This window comes from Pituophis catenifer, unplaced genomic scaffold, assembly GCF_029215685.1.
Source record: "Pituophis catenifer annectens isolate HBS135680 unplaced genomic scaffold, rPitCat1.0.hap2 SCAF_1, whole genome shotgun sequence".
In the NCBI taxonomy this organism is placed as follows: Eukaryota; Metazoa; Chordata; class Lepidosauria; order Squamata; family Colubridae; genus Pituophis; species Pituophis catenifer.
In genome coordinates, this window is record NW_027256881.1 from 180,699,900 (window position 1) to 180,719,675 (window position 19,776).

The following is a 19,776-nucleotide window of genomic DNA, read 5'->3' on the forward strand; positions in this document are numbered from 1 at the left end:
TCCAGATGCTTCATATTTATGACAGTTGCAGTGTCCAGGAGTCATGTGATCACCTTGTGACATGCAAAATCAATGGGGAAGCCAGATTCACTAACAACACTGTTACTAATTTAACAACTGCAATGATTCACTGCACAACACTGGCAAGAAAGGTTGTAAAATGGGGCAAAATTCAATGTTTCATTTAGCAACATACATTCTGGATTCAATTGTGGTCGTAAGTGGAGAACTACCGGTAGGAATCAGGAGAACAGAAAATGCAAGTATTAAACTTTAACTCCGTTTAAAAGAAAAGAAAAATGGCGCTTAAGGGTGTTGAAATGAAACTTACTAGTGAAAGTGATCGTTAAAGCTGCAACATTGTAAAAGGTACTGGATTACGCGGCAAGAAAAAGATTTAAAGTGCTAGTGGAATGAAAAAGACTATGGTACTGACCCCAACTACTCTATACTTTTAAATTGTGTGGAAAATTATTGGACTTATTGACCTGACAGCTGAATAAATTTAAAGTGGAAATTGAAATATGGCTGACATCAAGCATGGAGGATCATTATTATATGAGCCAGCAAATTCACAAGTTGTGACTGTAAAGGTTTTACAAGAACTCTTAAATTTTTATACTTCTGTTATATTGGAATCAGTTGAAAGGACTATTCAAAATTATAATCTGGAGAACAGCAATAATTTGCTGGCTGAAAAAGAGGAAGAAAATCAAGCTATTTCGACTTTGGAGCAGGAAAAAGAGGCTGTCAGGATCATGATGGAAGTTAGGACACTGAAAACAGGTTTTGGCAGAAGCTTCTATGCAGTTAACTGAAAAGCAGCAAATAGACTCTTTCCTGCAGACTGATAAACTTTATCGTGACAATTTTTGGCTTGATAGACAGAATCAATTTTCAAGGAAGGAAGTGACTGATTATATAAGCAGGAAGAGTCGAAATGGAGGTTTCAAATTGAAGAGAACGATTCTCAAAGATGCATCAGCCTCAAATCTATATTCAAACATTTTCGAAAATAAAAGCAGGGGGAGGAGCAATGCTGAAGAAGAAAGTACTATTGAAGAAGAAGGACTGGAAAAAATATAGAAAGAAAGGAAGAATTGAAGATTAGTTTGTTTTGGGGAGGATTTTAATAATAAATTTGAAAAGTTTACTAAAATTAGTATTTTTTAAGTTTAAGTAAAAATGTTTAACTAAAAATGGATAGCTTTTTTTAAAAAAAATATCGAGGTATTAAAATGCTTAACTTTAAACTTAACTGATAACTTTCTGAAAGTTTTGAAATTGATATTTTGAAGAATGAACTCAAGAGTTAGAAATAATTTAACTCAATGGATTACTAGTATTTTTAAGATTATATGGATAGCCTTTAAAAAAAAAGTTTTGAAACTTATATCTTGAAGAATGTCTTATTAAAGGTATTAAGAGATTTTAAAAGGTTTAACTTAAAATAATATATATTTTTTCTTTTCTTTTAAAAAGATATGCTTTAAAGAAAGTTTTAAAATGTTTAATTTAGAATTTTAAAAGGGGAGGCTGATGAATAATTTTTAAAAGAGGAGTTAAAGAGTGTGAGGGAGTTTTGAATCTTGTACTAAGTTAGTATATTTTAGCTTATGCTTGTTTAATGTTACACCCTGTTTTTGCTCTGGGAAGTCGGGGGGGAGGGGAGGGGGGTTGAAGGTTGTTGGGGATAAAATTGTTTAATTTTTAATAAAACTAAAAGATAGATAATAGAGAAGTAAGAAATGTGGGGGAAATGTCATAATAAAGGAAATGATAATATTAAGATATAAATATTGGAGGAGTAAAAAGAAGATACAAAAGATGTACTCAGAAGATGAATGATTATGTATTGTTTGTTTGTTTATAAAATAAAAACTTTTAATAAAAAAATACTTTGTTCTTTACATACAGTAGTTTATACACTGCTCAACTAAACAACTAAAGGGAACACAAAACTACTGTATGTAACGAACAAAGTATTTAATAAGGCTATTTCATTCATTCAGATCTCGGATGTCTTCTGCTTGTGTTCCCTTTATTTTTTTGAGCAGTGTATTTTTTAAAAAAATCACTACCATTGACTTCAAGATGGCGGTTCTTTAGTATGGCTAATATATTTTTCCTCAAGGCTTTAACAAAGGCCAAAATAATATACACTTTATTAATAATCAACATGTCACTCACTACCTGAAATAGCCAGCAACTAGACAAAGCATTGAATACAGAATTACAGAATATATCTTTTTTCTATCATAGAAAACATTTTGTCATTTGCACTAAATAATTTCAGTTACTGATGTGCAGTTAGTTATTATTTTGTGTTTTTGTTTGGGCTAAGGAGAAGACTGGACCAACAACGGCAAACATTTATTCTTGAGAAAGGCAAGTATTAATTAGATTAAGTTGGCTAATGGCATTGTTTTCTCAGAAGATGGCAGATGACCAATGTGTATTGGGAAAGCAGACTTGATCTCAGATGACAGCACATACTTCTAATTAATACAATCCTGCAATACTGTCAGCCATTCTGGTAGTGATGATGCCAAATGCCAAGTCCTAAAACTTGGAAGGAATTTGAAAATAACTGAGCAAAGATGATCCCTGTGTTTTTCATTAGGTTTGGTAAATTTCATCAATTTTTCTCTAGTTTCAACATTTGGCAACGTAAGTCTAACAAACAATGGGAAAAAATTACTCAAAATAACAAAAGATAGAATTGCATATAATAAAATCTATAGAAATTGTTTTGATGAGATCATGTTAATCAATAGTTACTAACTGGCTTTAGAAAACCTATCAATTTGGTCAATTTAGATATTTAGGGCTTTAAGCATTGTATGCCTTAAATCAGAATGGATACTATACAGATAGTCCTTGACTTAAGGACCACAACTGACCACAGCCAAAATTTTCCATTGCTAAGCAAGGTAGTTGTTAAGTGAGTTTTGTCCCATTTACAATCTTTTTGCACAATTGTTAAGCAAATCATTATAGTTGTTAAGTGAACCATGTGGTGGTTAAGCAAATCTGCCTTCCTCCATTGACTTTGCTTGTCAAAAGCCATCTGGAAAGGTTACAAATGGTGATCACATGACCTTGGGACACTGCAACTGTTATAAATACATGCCAGTTACCAAGTGCCCAAATATTTATTATGTGACCATGCGATGCTGCAATGGACACAAGTGTGAAAACCAGTCATAAGTCATTTTTTTAAGACTACCTGTGTCATGTAGTGGCAACACCTGATATAAATCTTAAAATACCGTAATCTTGCTCCAGTTGTCTGATGGCTCTAGGTGTTTTGAATATGCCTGGGCATGATTTGTTTCCCCCACTTCCTGTTTGCCTTAATTGGCTCCGTTTTGCCGATGCCCCAATACGGATAATCCCATCAGAACGAGTAATTTTGTCACTAAATTGAAGTCATAAAATGAAGTCATATGACTGTGCCTAATTTATGGTGTCATTTCTTCAGTTCCTGCCGCAGTTATTAAGCAAATCATTACAGGCTGTTAAGTGTGATATGTGGTCAAAAGTTCCTATTGGTTTTCCTGATTTCTCAGATGCCAACTATGAAGGTTACAAATGATATGACTGTGGGATGCTACAACCATTATACATATGCACCAGTTCCAGGAACCAATCTAGGTCACTCACTGGGACCAGAGCCCGAAAGCTCAGAAAGCTGAGACTCTGGTCTCAGTGACCGACCCAGCTTGGTTCCTGCAACATTATCCTGGCTCATGTATATTCGCCTTCATATGCACCAATTGCCAAGCACCCAAATTGTAAACAAATGATTGTAGGATTACTACTACAGCTGCAATTTTCAGGACTGGCACAGACGTCTCCTTTTCAGTAAGCGAGGACTATCTGTATTTTGGCCAAGATTAGAAGCCAAAGATCTAAAAATGACTTTTTCAATAAAGCTGTTCCAACATTATTTCATGTTAGAGTATGAATTTTATAGCAGTTGTTCAGGTGCTCCACCTAACGTATCTGAGAATATGCACATTGTATTTCTTAATTGCAATTTCACTGTAGTAACAAAGCTAAACTCTTGTCCTTTGCTATGGCGGATTTGAATTTGTATCTTTTAGTTTTATTTTGATGCTCTTTCCATAGCTATACCATTCAATCCATTGCTTCCCCTACACTTCTTTGAACTGTTCTATCTCTGCCACTAAGAACATTACATTTCCCCATAGTTAACCCTGTGTTAACTATTGAGTACCAAGGAAGTTTGATTGCCTTGAATGCCATGACTGTTAGCTATTATTTAAAATACTCATTACTGGTAGTGTATTATTTTGGACTTACCGAAACCCTATTTGATAACCTATAGCACTGATGGTCTGGACAGAATTGGTTCTGAAGGTGGCCACGGTTTTTAACAGGCAATATCTCACAACATTGATTGCCTATTTGCCAATGTCCAACTGAACTGTTGAATATGGAGACAGCCTGAGTTGTTGCTCCTAAACTTCCTGTTTACTCTCTCAATGCCAAATCAGGCTGTTGGTTTCCAAGGGAGAGAGAGTGATGATGGATGAGTTGTCAACTGGAATATAAGTAGATTTGGAAGGTTGTTATGATATAGTGAGGCCCATTTGAACTTTGATGCAGAGCAGGGATTCATCCTATGCAACCAAGATACTGGAGGGAGGCAGCTAAAACGTAACCCTGAGAGGCTCACAGTGAGAATTTTTATTCTTTTCAAACCAATCAATTGAATCCATTCTGACTGTACTCCAGCTACCTGGCCTATATCTATAGAGGTTGCTTAGCTATAGGTAGATTTTATTGTGCTGAATTTGTGAACTGACATGTCGGTATTTAAACCATATTATTGGTCTAGATCAGGGGTGTCAAACTTGCACATGCCCATCCTGGTTAAGCGAAGGGAAAAAAAGTCACAATATGTCATGTGACAACGCAAGTTTGATGCCTCTGGTCTAGATCAAATGGCTCTCTCTCGATCTAACTTACTTCATAGTGGTATTAGTGAGATAAAATTGAGGGAAGATGGATTTAGCAACCTTCATATATTTCACTCTAAATGTGTGGAGAGAAAAATGGGTGCTCTCCTAGCTGTCCTAACAGAACAGAAAAATATTAGAACAAAAATAAATGGCAGCCTTTCCATTTTGTTTAAGTAATAATGGGCTGTTTTGATGTATATCCACATTTATCCCCAAACTTGTGGTAGAAAGAGAGACTACACATATATTTTTCTTTGAGGAGCTTTAATGTGCTCCACTCCATGAAACGTCAGACTATACAATGGACTCAAGACCTAGAAGACACAAACAAATCTTCAGTGATGTCCCTTATTTTTTTCTGGGGGGAAAAATGTATATTCAACTGCAAGTGCCACAACAAAGGCGGCAAACCCCCATTTGAATCCTTTGGTGATTGCGTCCATGAAAGTGACTGGTTTTGCAAAGCCACCTGAGAATCTCCATGCTTCATTGCTAGAGAAAGAAGAGACATAAGATGAAAAATTACACAATTTTGCAACTTTACCTTTTAGCCCACAGTTTAATTTACATATCATATTTTCAATACAGAATTATAACCATTTGTTTAGTCACTGTTCCAAGTTACAATGGCACTGAAGAAAATGACTTACAACTGGTTCTCACACTTAATGACCATTGCAACTTCCCTATGGTCATGTGATCATAATTTGGGTGCTGGTACTTGGCATTTATTTATGATGGTTGCACCATTGGGGTCATGTGATCAACATATACGTCCTTCCCAGCCAGCTTCTGAGAAGCAAAGACAATGGGGGAAGCCAGTTTCACTTTATAACCGCATAATTCACTTAACACTTGCAGTAATTTGCTTAACTACCATGGCAAATAAAGTCATAAATACTGGGCATGACTCACTTAACAACCCTCTTGCTTAGTAATGGAAATTCTGGTTCCAATTCTGGTTGTAAATTGCAGACTACCTGTACTGTCCTGAAAGTTCATGTGTATAGATAAAAGCTATCTAAAATTATCTCTTCAAAATGCTTTTGAAGAGCACGTGGTGTCATCTGCACCCAAGTTGCATTTCATAAAGATAACAATTTAAAAAAAACTATCTGAAAACTAAAGTTCCAGTTAAAAAATTCTAATGTTAATATTAAGGAATACAAAAGCTTGCAAAATAATGTGCAGTGTATATGTCAGAAAACCATTTTAAGGATAATATATTTTCCAGCAGAGCCTTAGGAAAACAAAATGTATGTTGAATTCAAATTGGATATTATTCAAAGTATGCACTGTACCATTTTAAAGAATCTTTTAAAATTTAAAGATGCAAATTTTCTGAAGAACTGATTCAACATCATATAGGGGAATCTACTTCTCTTGTGCAAGAATGTCCTCACAAATCCTAATTATCAGCTTTTACATTTCTATTCTAAAATTTCAGAGTCAATCTACTTTGTATTTCCAAATATAGGACAAAAAATGCTTGGAAAACAAAATGCTTAATGACTTCTCTAGAATGGGAACTTTATCTTTGTTTTGTTTCATAAAATGTGTTTTGTGATTGACTTGAACAAATGAAGGATTACATATATGCCAACTCTTACCGAAGCCATGGATCCTTGAGACCAAGCTTAGCCAACCTTTCCTGGACATTTTGCAAGGGGGTACCTTCTATTTTCCATTGCCTGTAATCAGGAAGCTCACCGTTCCCATGACCATGGCCCATAATCCTGAGAAAATATTTGTAAAAGTAAAACTGACAAAATGTACAGTGCTTGTTCATTTGGAATATTGCAAAATCAATATTGTGGAGTCCTTGGTGCTCTTTCAGCTTTGGTTGTTTGCTTGCAAATTGTTCATTACCCAATTAGGTATATGCTTTTCACCTTGGTAGTCCCTTGATTAGGTGGTTCTTTACTGCTTGAATGTTTGTTTGGTGTTTTGTCCGTTTATCTGGGTGCTGGCTATGGAGAAGGATATGTCTGGTCTTTTTGTTGTCTCTCTTGTATAGTGTGTTAACATGGTTTATTTCTATGCGTCTATTGATGGCTGATTTGTCTGAATACCCAACTTCCAGACATTTTTCAATGTTCACTGTTTCCCAGTTGAAACTGTGGTTGAATCTATAAGATTAAGGAGTTTTCATCATGTCTTATGACTGCCAGTTGATGTTCATGAATGTGCTCTGTATGGTGGCTGCTACAGTTATTACACTCCATGTTGTAGATGATTCCTGTTTTTTTTTCTTGGGCTACTGTTCTTTTGGTTTAGTTAAGGTATTTCAGATGATTTTAGGTAGTATGCTGTAGTGATGGCATGTAGTTGTAATGTATTGGTTGTTTTGATGTATGGTAGAGTTATCCTTTCCATAGCTTGCGTTGGGTTGTGCTATAGTGGATTGGTCACACACTTTTTGATAAAGTTGTGTGGGTATCTATTTTCTTGGAAGATATTGTACAGGCAACCTGTTTCCTTTTTTGAATTTTCTAGGTGTCTTATCTTAACAGTGTTCTTATACAGTTTCTCTTGTGATAGGTGGGGTTGTTACTTTGATGCAATACTTGTTTAGTGTGGGTTGCTTTTAATTTGCTATTTTTTCCCTTTGTTGATGAGGATATCCAGGAAGGGTAGTATGTTGTTTCCTTCTTCCCTATGAATATAATTCCTTTGAAGATGTTGTTTTATGTTGACTTCTCTAGTTGTTTCTTTTCATTATGATAATGAAAATGTCATCTACGTTCTAGATTCATGTTTTGGTGTAGGAATGCTAGGATTTCTAGATATTATATTACAGCCTCTGCTATGATTATAATGATCCCATGGATGTCCTTCTGGTTTGTTGGTATATCTGTCCATCAAACTGAAAGTAGGTAGTATGGCAGAAGTTGATGAGGTCCATGATTCTGGGCATTTTGATCTTAAATTTACGTGGCATATTTACACACATTCAAAAGACGTGTGTAAATATTTTAAGCCGCTCAGAGTCATTAGCTATGAGACGGGGGGCAAATAAATTCAATAGATAGATAGATAGATGACAGATAGCTAAATAAACAAAAATTGCAATAAAAAAGCAAGGAACAACAACAAGACCACAGCATATCCTCTCCAGCAGCCAACAACCAAACAAACAGTGATGAACACCAGACAACTATCAAGCAGAAAATAATACTCTTATCAAGGAACTCCAAGGAACTCCATCAAAACTGGCAGGGCAAGCTACTGTACATAAACAAGGAACAACCCCAGTGGTGGAACCCCGTTTTGGACCTGTTTGCAAGAACTGGTAGTAAAACCGGCGGGAGGCCTCACTCCCCCCCCCCCCCGGGATGTTGTCATCGGCGATCTGCACATCCCGTTGCGAACCGGTAGTAAAGGTAAGTAGAACCCACCCCTGAACAACCCCCACATTCTCAAGTACAGATAATAAAATGTATGCAAGCAGACAACCAAGCTTAGATAGCACTAAGGACTCCACAGTTCAAACCTGAGCTACATATATTCTCTTCTACTGAAAATCAAAATTTTCTATCATGTACATGGGAAATGTACTGCCTAATCTCCTATGGCCCAGGAAAACTGCCATGCCACATTAAAATAATCATAAATATCTGTTGTAGTTATAACAGTAAGGAACTATATCTAACGACGTTTCAGAAATATTGACAATTGACATACTTTTATTTTACCCTAAGGAGTAAAAGTAGTGTTCTATTTGCACTAGCTATATGCAATAATTTAATTCACTTAATAGTCTCCAGTAAGTGGCCAGGCAAAGTAATGTTGCTTCTGTCTCTATCTTTTTTGCAGGCATAGTTTTTTTATTCACATCATCTGATTAATTTGTCTGAGGTCCAACTGTTTTTTTTCACTGAAAAAAATTGCATCAATTATATAGTTTTTGGTTTTGGAAAATATTTTCCTCCAAGACAATCAATCAATCAAAATCTTATTAAAGTTACTGACCAGAATTTTATACAATTTTATGATAAGAATCACCATAAAGAAAAGTGAAATAAAAATTATTAAACAAATTCTACATTAAGATAAAACAAACAAAATAAAAAAAAAATCAATGCAACTACTGTAAGATTAAATATAAGAGGAATCTAAAATGGCTACTGAAACATCCAGATTATAAAGGTGACTTTAAATAATTCATTAAGTTATATTATAAGCAATAAAATTCAGCTTTATAGCTGAACAAATCTTCTCCATGTACCACTATGTAAGGAATCTTATTGTGAGTGAGAAGTCTGTTTTAAAGAAGAAAAAACAGTAGGTGAAATTAGCATAGGTTTTAAAAGAGCAATTTAATACGCTTGCAATTTCTTATCCTCGAAATCTGGCATATGTCAAAACTGAGTAGTTCAAGCAACCAGGAATTTATCTCAGGAACTCTAGAAAGTTAAAAAAATTCCTTTTCATTATTTCCCCTCTTCTCTCTCTCTTTCAGAACTCCAACATTTTGAAGGAACTGGTAGATGTGATCTCAGAACTGCTGACTTTCAAAGATGGAGCACCAAGGAACTACTAGATGACTGGAAAAAAGCTGATGTAGTTCCCATCTTCAAGAAAGAAAAAAAAATGGATCTAAAAAATGACATACCTATCAGTCTGACATCAATATATGGGAAGATTCTGGAAAGGATAATCAAGCAATGAATCTGTGAACAAACAAAATCATAATCAAAAGCCAACGTGGGTTTGTCAAAAACAGATCATGCCAGAGAAACTGCATTCTTTGACAATGTGACAAAATTAGAGGACCAGAGAAATGCAGTGAATATAATTTACATGGACTTCAGTGAGCTATTTGATAAGTAGACCACAATCTACTACTTTATTAAAATATGAGTTAGACAGCATCACTACCAAATGGATTTGTAACTGGCTGACCAACTGCAATCAACATGTAGTCTTTAATGCAACTGCATCTACATGGAGAGAAGTATGCAGTAGGGTACCCTAAGGTGGTGTCTTCTTAGGCCCAGTACTTTTCAATATCTTCATCAATGATTTAGATGAGGGGACAGAAGGGGAACTCATCAAATTTGCAGTTGACACCAAGCTGACAGGAACAGGCAACACTCCAGAAGATAAGCTCAAGATACAGAAGGATCTTGACAGACTTGAACACTGGGCCCTATCTAACAAAAATAAAATTCACTGTGAGAAAAGTAAAGTTCTACATTTAGGCAAGAAAAGCCAAATGATCAGGTATAGAATAGGTGGTACATAGCTGAAAAGTAGTAACTGAGAGAGGGATATTGGAGTCCTAGTGGACAATCACTTAAATATGAGCCAGCAGTGTGCTGTAGCTGACAAAAAAGGTAACACAGTCCTAGGCTGCATTAACAAGTATAGAATCAAGATCACGCAGTGTTAATACCATCTTATAATGCCTTGATAAGACCACAGTTGGAATATTGGATCCAGTTTTGGTTGCCATGATAGAAAAAGTGCAACAAAGAACAAAGTGCAGAGAAGAGCAACAAAGATGATTAGAGGACTGGAAGCTAAAACATAAGAACAGCTGCAGATATTGGCTATGTCTAATGAAAAGTTTAATGAAAAGAAAGACTGGGGTGATATGACAGCAGTATTCTAATATCTAAGGGGCTGCCACAAAGAAGTAGCACCTGAAGGCAGGACAAGAAGCAATGGATGGAAACCAATCAAGGAGTGAATAAACCTAAAACTAAAGATAAATTTCTTAACAGAACAATTAATCAGTGGAATGACTTGCCTCAAGAAGTTGTGGGTGATTCAAAACTGAAAGATTTTAAGAAGAGATTGGATACCATTTGTCTGAAATGTTATAGGGTTTCCTATTTGAACAAAGGGTTGGACTAGAGGACCTCCAGGTCCCTTCCAACTTTGTTATTCTGTCTGTCAGTAGCAATCTTTGACACATGAGTTGTTTTTAAAGTGGCTACTACAGGAAGGAGATAAAAAATGGGACATTCTTCCCATGCCCTTTCACTTAATTACCTTTGGAACCATTTTTTCTCCATTTTTCCTCTTTTCTTATATAACCAATGTCATGCTACCCATTCCTCCACCATGGATGTTGAGAGCACTTGCATAGTGTTTTGTCTGATCTCAGGCTTTTTACTTGTCATCTTCTGTTGTTGTGATGAAGAAAAAACGCATAGGCAGGAAGAAGGTTAATGGGAAGGCACCCCGAATAGCTTTTGGGAGCTCCCTTTTATTGTTATCCACAGTCTCCGTGGCAGAAGCTAATTCATTGATAAAGATTCACTTATCCCAATTGGCTAAACAAAGCTCATGATATTCATGTGGACAGCTCATGCTTTCCTGCTGCAAACAATGTGATCTGCCTACGTGCCAAATCTCATGTCTCACACTTCCTGAGATAGGATCATTATGCTGACATTGCATTCCTCAGCATGGTTTGCCAGCCACTGAGAAAGTAATCATTCCCACATGTCCTCCTTTTTATTTTATTCTTTATTTTTTAATAATTTGTATGCATACATAACTTCAGATCTGGAGGGCCGAATTCTTAGACGAAATACCGTTAACAAACCAGGCAAACATTGCACGCAGCAGCAGCAGCAACAGCAAATTAAAGCAATGATAACTAAAATAACAATGGGCACTATTTGTCGCACCCATCCAAAATCTGGGAGCCAAGATCATAACCACTCCCATGGGGATTGTGGAATAGTGGAACCAATTGGATTATCTGCAATCATGTTTTCCATGTGCTCAATTGTGGCTGAAATATTTGCTTTATGGTCAGTGATATATATACAACAATGTGAATGAATTAAAGCACATACACCACCCTTGGCTGCTAAAATAATATCTAAAGCATCACGATTTTGTAAAACTACCTCTCGAAATTGCGACATTTCTTCATTTATCAATTTTAAGGATTTGATAGTAGCATTAAATAAAGCAGTAGTCCAATTTGATATGTAAATCTCTATAATTCATCATTACTCCTAAAGGAGGAATAACACCCCTTGCTAACATGGTCTCAGTGTAATGATTAATGGAATTTTGAACATCTATATTTCTACGATTCCGTAACCATCCTTTAGGTCGATGATCAGATATCACTACGGAGGAAGCAATATATCCCAAGGTACAACGACCGGACCACCATGCAGGGATACGTTGATATGCTCGCCTACCACATAACATCCAAATATTACCTAATGTTGTTTGATTATCACCCCCTGCTAATTGTTTGACCATTGATCTTACCAAATTACATACAGAGAGACCTCCGGTGGTCGTACTTGTCGGACACCCTCCCCTTACCACTACTGGACACCCAGTTAATTGGTATGTACAGCCATAAGAGGTAAAATTATGAAGATGTTCCATTATAGTGGCATTCAAAAAGGTATTATGTCTCTCAATAGTGGTGTTAAGAAAGAATGTTGTGTTACAATAGGGATACTTTCCAACATCAACAGATGCCTTCCTAGTATGGTTGATGAATTCCCAACAATATGCTGCTACTTCTTGAAGCCTGCTACCAATGGCTAAAATAGTATAATTAACATTTTCTTTTTGTAGCGTTCCGGGGATCCACGGATGTTGTTTTCATCCGGTTTCATTAAAAGGAATAGCATGTATTAAAAGTCCTCCTTTGGCATGTGTGCATGCAGATCCAACAATCAGTCTCATTTACTAATCGAGAGATATTCTGCACATCCCATATATAGGAATTTTGTTCCCAAAGTCCTTGCTCTGGAATTCCATCTTGCAAAGTCACTGTAGCCACGCCAGGAGGAAAAATACACATAAAAAGAATACACATTACAATAGTTACAGAATTAGCATTTAAACAAGAAATGCCGGTACCAAAAAGTTCTCTGGTGTCTGCGGCATGTCCTTTTCCTGTAGCAATTTTGTAGCTTGAGCAGAGAGGGCCTTAATCTGCCCCCAGGTCACTTGATGTGTCTTACGAGGTGCTCGGTCCCGATCCTGCTGAGGGTTCTGCAGGCTGAGTGAGAAGTTCGAGATTGGGTTTTTCAGTCCTTGGTGCCACGCCATCCTTCACACACCGAGCAGGGATCCACACTGGACCTGTAGGAGCAAGCACAGCAGCATATCCCCGTCCCCACATCAATAAGGGAACAGGTCCATGCCATTCGGGATTAGGCAATAATCTATATATTACCTGTGGTTGGGGATGACTTATTCTACTTCCAAAATGATTATCTACTGGAGTTGATAAATCTGTGATATTAAGATGATTCAGAGTAAACAGAACTTTATTCAACCGTTCCTGTTTATCAGGAAGACCTATAGGAATCCCTCCTGTTTGTTTATGTTTATCCAAAGCAGATTTTAATGTAAAATTTGCTCGCTCCACTATGGTCTGTCCCGTAGAGTTATAAAGTATGCCAAAAAGATGTTTAATTTGCCATTTGTCACAAAATTCAACAAAGGAGCGACTACAATATGCAGGGCCATTGTCTGTTTTTAACGTAGAAGGTAAAGGCCCATGACAGCAAACGTTCGAATACAATGATTAACAACATGTTTCGTGGCTTCCTCTTTCTGAGGAGTAGTCCAAATAAAATGAGAAAAAGTATCAATAGTTACATGAAGATATTTCCAAGGGGCAAAAGAGGGGTATTGTGTTACATCGATTTGCCAAAGTTTGTTTGCTTTAAGACCTCTCGGGTTCACCCCAATGGAGGGAGATGGGGTGATTTAAGAACATTGAGGGCATTGTTGTATGACTGCTCTAGCATGATCTATTTTAAGAGATATTAAGCCAATAAATCCTGAATTAAAAACAGCATTTAAAACAATTCCACTGTAACCACGGCTACATCTGTCAATATAAATTTATCTTAGATGCATACCTGTATACAATTTGTAAATCTTTAAAAGGTGGGCTAAATGTCAATATGTATAACTTGATGCTCCAATACATGAATTACAGAGCAATATTACCTTGCCTTTCCTGCAAGGGTTATCCCGTAGAGTCTTATCTATCTGTCTGGTCAACCTGGAAAATCGGTTTATTAAAAGCGCAACGGGCCTATTAGTAATCTATTTGTTTTTAACGATATAGTCAGTGGCCATTCAAGAAGAAAGGGCAGTTACCCACTGCTTCAAAGACGTCAGGCATTATATCCATGACTCTCGCCTCTTCGATGAAACCTTTTTTCCTAACAGAAGCAGGTATTTATGGAAAGAAAAGACGGAAACTTGGGATTGGGAAGAGAAAGGGACCTGCATCCAAAATAGCCCATACCTGATATTCAGAGAGCCTTCTTCACAATGTCAAGAAATCAAAGCGGAAACGGAAACGAACGGTTCGACGCCGCTAATCTACCCGGAACAACGAAGCCGCTTGAGGAGGTTCCGTAGGAAAGTTCTTTCCGCCTTTTACTTGGCTCCGCCCCCTTCGCGCGGACTCCGACCGGCGATTCCCAGCCGGCCATAAGACCTCTTCCCGTCCTTCCCCCTCCCTCCACACGTGTTTTCCCACGGGCGCGCGCACTCGGAGGGGGAGAAAAGGAAGCCAATGAAGGCTGTCATTGTTAGGGGCGGGCTGCTGTCCAATGGGCGGGCTCCTTCTTTCGTTGCCGTGCTTGCTGACGGGCCGGAGGCGGCTGGAGGGGGAGGGATTGGCGGTAGCGCCGGTACCAATGGTGGCGAGTGCTGCGGTGAAGAGACGCTCCTGAGTTGGCGCCCGGCTTTCTGCCGCCGCGAGCAGAGGAAGGACGTCGGTAGGTAGTCGCCTCCCGCTCTCCCCTCGCTCTCGGTAGAAAGGACGGGGCAGCGGCTGCCAGGCACCCGGGAACTCCGCCGCTCCTTCGCCGGACTCGCGAGCTGCAGTGACAGCTGCCCTTTGCACCCTGGAAGCCACCCCCTCCCCCCACGGGCACTTGTCGCTTTTCCCAGGCCGGTTGGGGTTCCCCTCCTCGCCCTTCCTGCTTCCCTGATCCTCCAGAGGGGTCATCGCTCTGCCTTCCTTCTTCCTTCCTGGCCAGAGCCAGCAGATTGCCACTGTCCTCTCCATCTCCTCCACGCACTCCTTGGATGTGACGAAGCTTTTCGCCCTCTTTCTTCCTCTGCCTTCCTCTTTTCCGTAGAACACCGGTAGCGAAGTCCCGGTCCAGCTCCCGCAGATCTTGCCGCTTTCCCTCGTTTCCGGATAAATTACGACCTTCTCATAATCGTTTTGTGTTTATAAAGTGACGTGGTATTTTCCTGAGAGGATGAGGCCTCTTTGCTTCTTTGCAATCCGAGCTTTTGCGAAGGAGTAGCAAGCAATACACTTTTTTCCTTTTTTCTCAAGATAAAACGTAAGCTACCTTTCCAGCTAGAGTTTGTTTTGATCTGGTTTGAACTCGTCCCGGAGTTGTTTAGTAGTCTCCCTTTCTAACCTTAAATGAAGTCCCTTTAACTAACATTTCTTTCTACACTGATGGCTTCCTGGGAGTTGTTGTCTTATAATTGTTATAAGATGAAGAATATAGTAAATAGATGTATGAATACATCTGACAAAGAGATGTTATGTAACATTTTAGCTACATTGCTTATGCAAATATTCATTTAGTAAATTGACTCTTGGGTAAGCAAATGAACACATTACCTACATGTAAAAACACCCTCCCTGCAATATTTATTACTTCTGCTTCAGTTTCACAATTTATACAGGTAAAGGAGAAAAACTATATAACCACATTACTGTATTTAGTTTCCATAAAATCATAGGTTTAATCGGTGGGCTATAAATATGTCAATTTCTTTGTCACGGGGAGCAGAAACTTCCATTCTGTAAATCGGCAAAGGAAGGTAAGTGAATATCAGTGTTTAAAAAAGGGCATTAATTTGTTAGTTATATTTTTATTCCCTCAAGTTATTACATACAGCATTCAGAGTGTCTGTTAAAGAACATAGGATTTACAAGTCAAATTTGTACAAATGCCACTAAGCTGTCATGGTTATTGATGTATCTACAATATTTTGTGGATATATTATCTATACTATTTTGGTGGAAGCTACAAACATTTGAGTATATATATTTGCTTCCTCGTTCAGTTAAAACTACTAAATATTTGCTTATTTATGCTATATTTGTTTGATTGATTTATATAGCAGCCTCTGTGTGTGTGTGTGTGTGTGTGTATAGGGAGAGAGATGAAAATAATAACAAAAAATAGTGTTAGTGCAGTCAGTCGCACTAACAGTCCTGACGTTTTGCAGATTCTACATCGCCATTACCAGATCCTCAAGCAAAAAGGCAAATCATGTCTTCAGGCCCTTTCAGAAGACCAGTAAAGTTGGGATCAATCTGACTTAATCCATATTTTATGTATCTTTTTGAAAATTAGATTAATAATTCCTATTATACAAGAAAATGTTTTTCAATCATTTTTATGTTAAAACGTTCAGAAGAATCTCAATTATGGCCTTTTAATAAATTCTTAGAAATTTATTTCTCTGGGAAGTTTATAATAATTATAGATGAAAGAATAGAAAACAGCAAGATTAAATTATACCATTTAGTTTTATTTTATTTTTTTCATAGTTGACTGCTTCTTTAGAATAAGATTTGACAGATGGTTGACCTTTCTGTTTCCTGGGATGGTTACAAGCTTGATGACAGTAAAATTGTTTTTACCCTACAGACTTCCTTTCACATAGGAGCAAAAGCCAATCAGTAGTATTTTCATGGATAAAAGGAGAGTTTCAGCTATAAAATATTTCATTGAGCTTATTTGAGCTTATCTGTCATACAAATGGTGTTAAGACGTACAATTTCATGTTACTGTTAAATGTACATAACATATGCCACCGTTTCAGAAACACTTTAGTTCTGCTTGGTAATAACTGATGTTAAGAGTACGTTTATTTTGATTTTAGTTCTTCATAAATGGAAGATCTGACTATTATACAAGTTGATCTTGGGGAATGCAAATTATTTTTATTTCTTGAAATTGGACCTGTTATCATAATCAAGATATGTCTCTGGACTCTAGTAAGGTTGGGCAAAAGTATACAGTAGTTTTCTTTGCATGCTAGTGCTAAAGGGCACATTCATTTTTTTACAAAGAAGATTTTACTATAAATCCAACTTGTATATAAAGGTTTTAAGTGGAAAAGAAGCTACAATTCACTGTCATTTTGACTTATTGTTTACATCGAGAGTGACATCATAGGCTTTTTAGCTCCTTGCCTCTCTTTCTTGAAAATAATATTTCAGACAAGTGGACTTTGCACCCCCCAAAATATATATATATAAATAATGGACAATATTAAATAAAGAGGTAATGATAGATATAGAAAGCTGGCTGTGTGGGTCACTCTCTCTCAGTCTAGTCCACTTCACAGGGTGGCGGTTATGGGAAAAATAGGAGGCAGGAGTATTAGGTATATTTCCTGTCAAAAATATATATTACAGGTGGGATTAAAATTTAATAACAACAATATCAACAACACTGGCATATTTTAAGTGCCTTGAAATGCTGTTTCCCTTCTACACATTTTCCTTTATTTTTATGTTCCAAATTATTTTTTGCTAATAATGCTAAAATTATAAAAATTAAGTGTTATAAAGAAGTGGCTACAGTGATAGATGAGCAGCTTGATGGGTGCTATTAAGTGATTGCACTTTATAAGCTAGTGCCCACCTAACATTTTACTCCACGACACAGCATAGCTTCTGTGCTGTATTTTTTGTATTTTGCCTGTCCATATTTCAATATGGGTGGGGGTTAGCATGTAAAAGTTAGCATGGCATATGCTTTGAGAAGCTTGGATATAGGGGCAAATACACAAAACCAGGGGTGAAATGCTCCCAGTTCGGACCGGATCGCCCGATCCAGTAGCAGTGGAGGCTGGTCGTTCGGAGAACCGGTAGCAAAAATCCCTGCCCCTCCCCCCCCTCCCCCATGCCCAGCTGAGTTGCACAATCATCAGAGGCTTTTTAAAAAAAAATTTAAAGCATTTTTTCTACAACCTCTTTGGCTGAAAAAATGCTTTTAAAAGTAAAAAAAAAGCCTCTGATGATCGCGCGGCTCAGCTGGGATCGTCAAAGAGGTTGTTGAAAAAATGCTTTTAAAAGCCTCTGAGATCCCAGCTGAATTGCCTGATTGGCAGAGGTTTTTTTTCTTTTAAAAGCCTCTGACCATCCAAGCTGAGTTGCCTGATCGGCAGAGGCTTTTTTTCTTTTAAATGCCTCGGACAATCCAAGCTGAGTTGCCTGATTGGCAGAGGCTTTTAAAAGAAAAAAAGCCTCTGCCGATCAGGCAACTCAGCTGCGATCATCAGAGTCTTTTGAAAGCATTTTTTTACAACCTCTTTGCCGAAGAGGTTGTAGAAAAAATGGTTTTAAAAGTAAAAGTAAAAAAAAAAAAAAGGCCACGCCCACCCTGTCACATTACCCCCCCAACCAAGCCACGCCCACAGAACTGGTAGTAACGAATTTTAGATTTCACCACTGCACAAAACATAATTACATATGTATAGTTGCATGTGTCCTTTTGGATTATGAACTTTAGTCTAAAAACAATGAACTCCTGTGTACCCAAAGAGGCTTTAAATTTGCTCTCAGATGCTGCTCCTGCATATCACAAGACAAACAATTTGTGAAATTCCTTCCAAGCATGCAAATTAAATTGATTTTGCTTCTTATGCATAGTTGAAGCAAAATGTTTTGTAACATGCTTTCTGGTTTTATGCCATGTGTTCATCATTTTAGTATTCCTATTTGTACATAATGTCTTCTTGAAGAACAGTTAGAATTCATATTTAAACATTTTAATAATGAAAAATAAATATCTTTGAAGATTAACTGTTATAGTTTCCAAAGACCTGCTAATAAGGGAACATTTTAGAGGAGAACAGTTTTATTTGTCTTATTACAACAGAATAACAGAGTTGGAAGGGACTTTGGACTTCTAGTCCAGCCCTCTTCTCAAGCAGGAGAGTCTATATCAGTAATGGCTAACCTTTTTGGTGCCAAGTGCCCTAAGTGCATCCGCGCACCAGTGGTGGGTTGATCCCGATTCTGTCCGGTTCTATAGAACCGATAGTAAAACCGGTGGGAGGCTCTGCCCACCCGCCATGACGTCATCATGGGTAATCTGCACATGCACAGAAGTTTCTGCGCATGTGCAGAAACGCGTCCATGCTCCCGCTGCAAACCGGTTGTAAAGGTAAGGAGTCCACCCCGGCGCGTGTGCCCGAACCCCCAAAATGCAATTTGAGCACCCCCGCACATGCGCCCCGTCCCCCCGCGCTCTGTTTTGGCTTCCATGTTGGTGCAGGAGGCTTTCCAGGCCCAAAATGGGGCGCAGGGGAGTCTCAGGCAGCCCTTCCCCTGTGCCCCGTTTTGGCTGGTAGGTGCAGGCAGCAGAAATGGAGTAGAAAGGTGGGGTGCGCAGGGGGAACCTGCGGAGATCGGGGAAGGCACGGGTGGCAGAAATGGAGGAGAAAGGTAGGGCATACTGTGGGGAACCTGCAGAGATCGGGGAAGCCCCCCCCATGCGGCAAAGATCCAAAGACCAGCTGGCTGGTGGGAGGTATGCGCACATGCGTGGTGAAGATGGGCTGGAGCGATGGCTGGTGTGCCCACTGAGAGGGTTCTGCATGCCACCTGTGGCACGCATGCCATATGTTCGCCATTACGGCTCTATACTATTTCAGACAGGTGGCTCTTCTTAAAAGCCTCCAATGATGGAGCACCCACAACTTCCGAAGGCAAGCTTTTCCACTGTTGATTGTTCTCACTGTCAAGAAAATTTCTCCTTACTTCTAGGTTGGATCT

General features: G+C 38.1%; 1 protein-coding gene and 1 long non-coding RNA gene across 6 annotated transcripts; one reads left to right on the forward strand and one right to left on the reverse strand.

Annotated features, from left to right (window-relative positions):
* Positions 1–5,248: 5,248 nt before the first annotated feature.
* Positions 5,249–14,459, reverse strand: LOC139309110 (NADH dehydrogenase [ubiquinone] 1 beta subcomplex subunit 3-like). 3 transcript variants are annotated; one of them, XM_070933253.1, is made up of 4 exons: positions 14,251–14,459; positions 12,843–13,067; positions 6,602–6,753; positions 5,249–5,483 (listed from the first exon to the last, which is right to left on the reverse strand). In XM_070933253.1, the coding sequence occupies exons 2-4, from the start codon at positions 13,032–13,034 to the stop codon at positions 5,327–5,329; spliced, it is 501 nt and encodes a 166-aa protein (XP_070789354.1). In that variant the 5' UTR covers positions 13,035–13,067; positions 14,251–14,459; the 3' UTR covers positions 5,249–5,326. The 3 variants fall into 3 exon arrangements, with proteins under 3 accessions (XP_070789354.1, XP_070789356.1, XP_070789355.1); XM_070933255.1 differs by lacking the exon at positions 14,251–14,459 and having other exon boundaries at positions 6,602–6,727; positions 12,843–12,912; XM_070933254.1 differs by lacking the exons at positions 12,843–13,067; positions 14,251–14,459 and adding an exon at positions 9,607–9,664 and having other exon boundaries at positions 6,602–6,727.
* A 115-nt stretch (positions 14,460–14,574) lies between these two features.
* On the forward strand, positions 14,575–16,366 carry LOC139309111 (uncharacterized). Of its 3 annotated transcripts, XR_011599789.1 has the most exons (3): positions 14,661–14,728; positions 15,095–15,307; positions 16,212–16,366. It is a non-coding gene; the product is annotated as an uncharacterized lncRNA (long non-coding RNA). The 3 variants fall into 3 exon arrangements; XR_011599787.1 differs by lacking the exon at positions 15,095–15,307 and having other exon boundaries at positions 14,575–14,728; XR_011599788.1 differs by lacking the exon at positions 14,661–14,728 and having other exon boundaries at positions 15,030–15,307.
* The last annotated feature ends 3,410 nt before the right edge of the window (positions 16,367–19,776 follow it).

Bases quoted from the DNA above. Each gene is read 5' to 3' on its own strand.
- LOC139309110 (XM_070933253.1), bottom strand. From the start codon at position 13,034: ATGGCGTGGCACCAAGGACTGAAAAACCCAATCTCGAACTTCTCACTC. The intron at 6,754-12,842 runs GTACCGGCATTT...ACATTTTGTCAG, and splicing joins AGACACCAGAGAACTTTTTG to TTTTACTTTTACAAATATTT. The intron at 5,484-6,601 runs GTAAGAGTTGGC...TTCTTTCTCTAG, and splicing joins CTCAAGGATCCATGGCTTCG to CAATGAAGCATGGAGATTCT.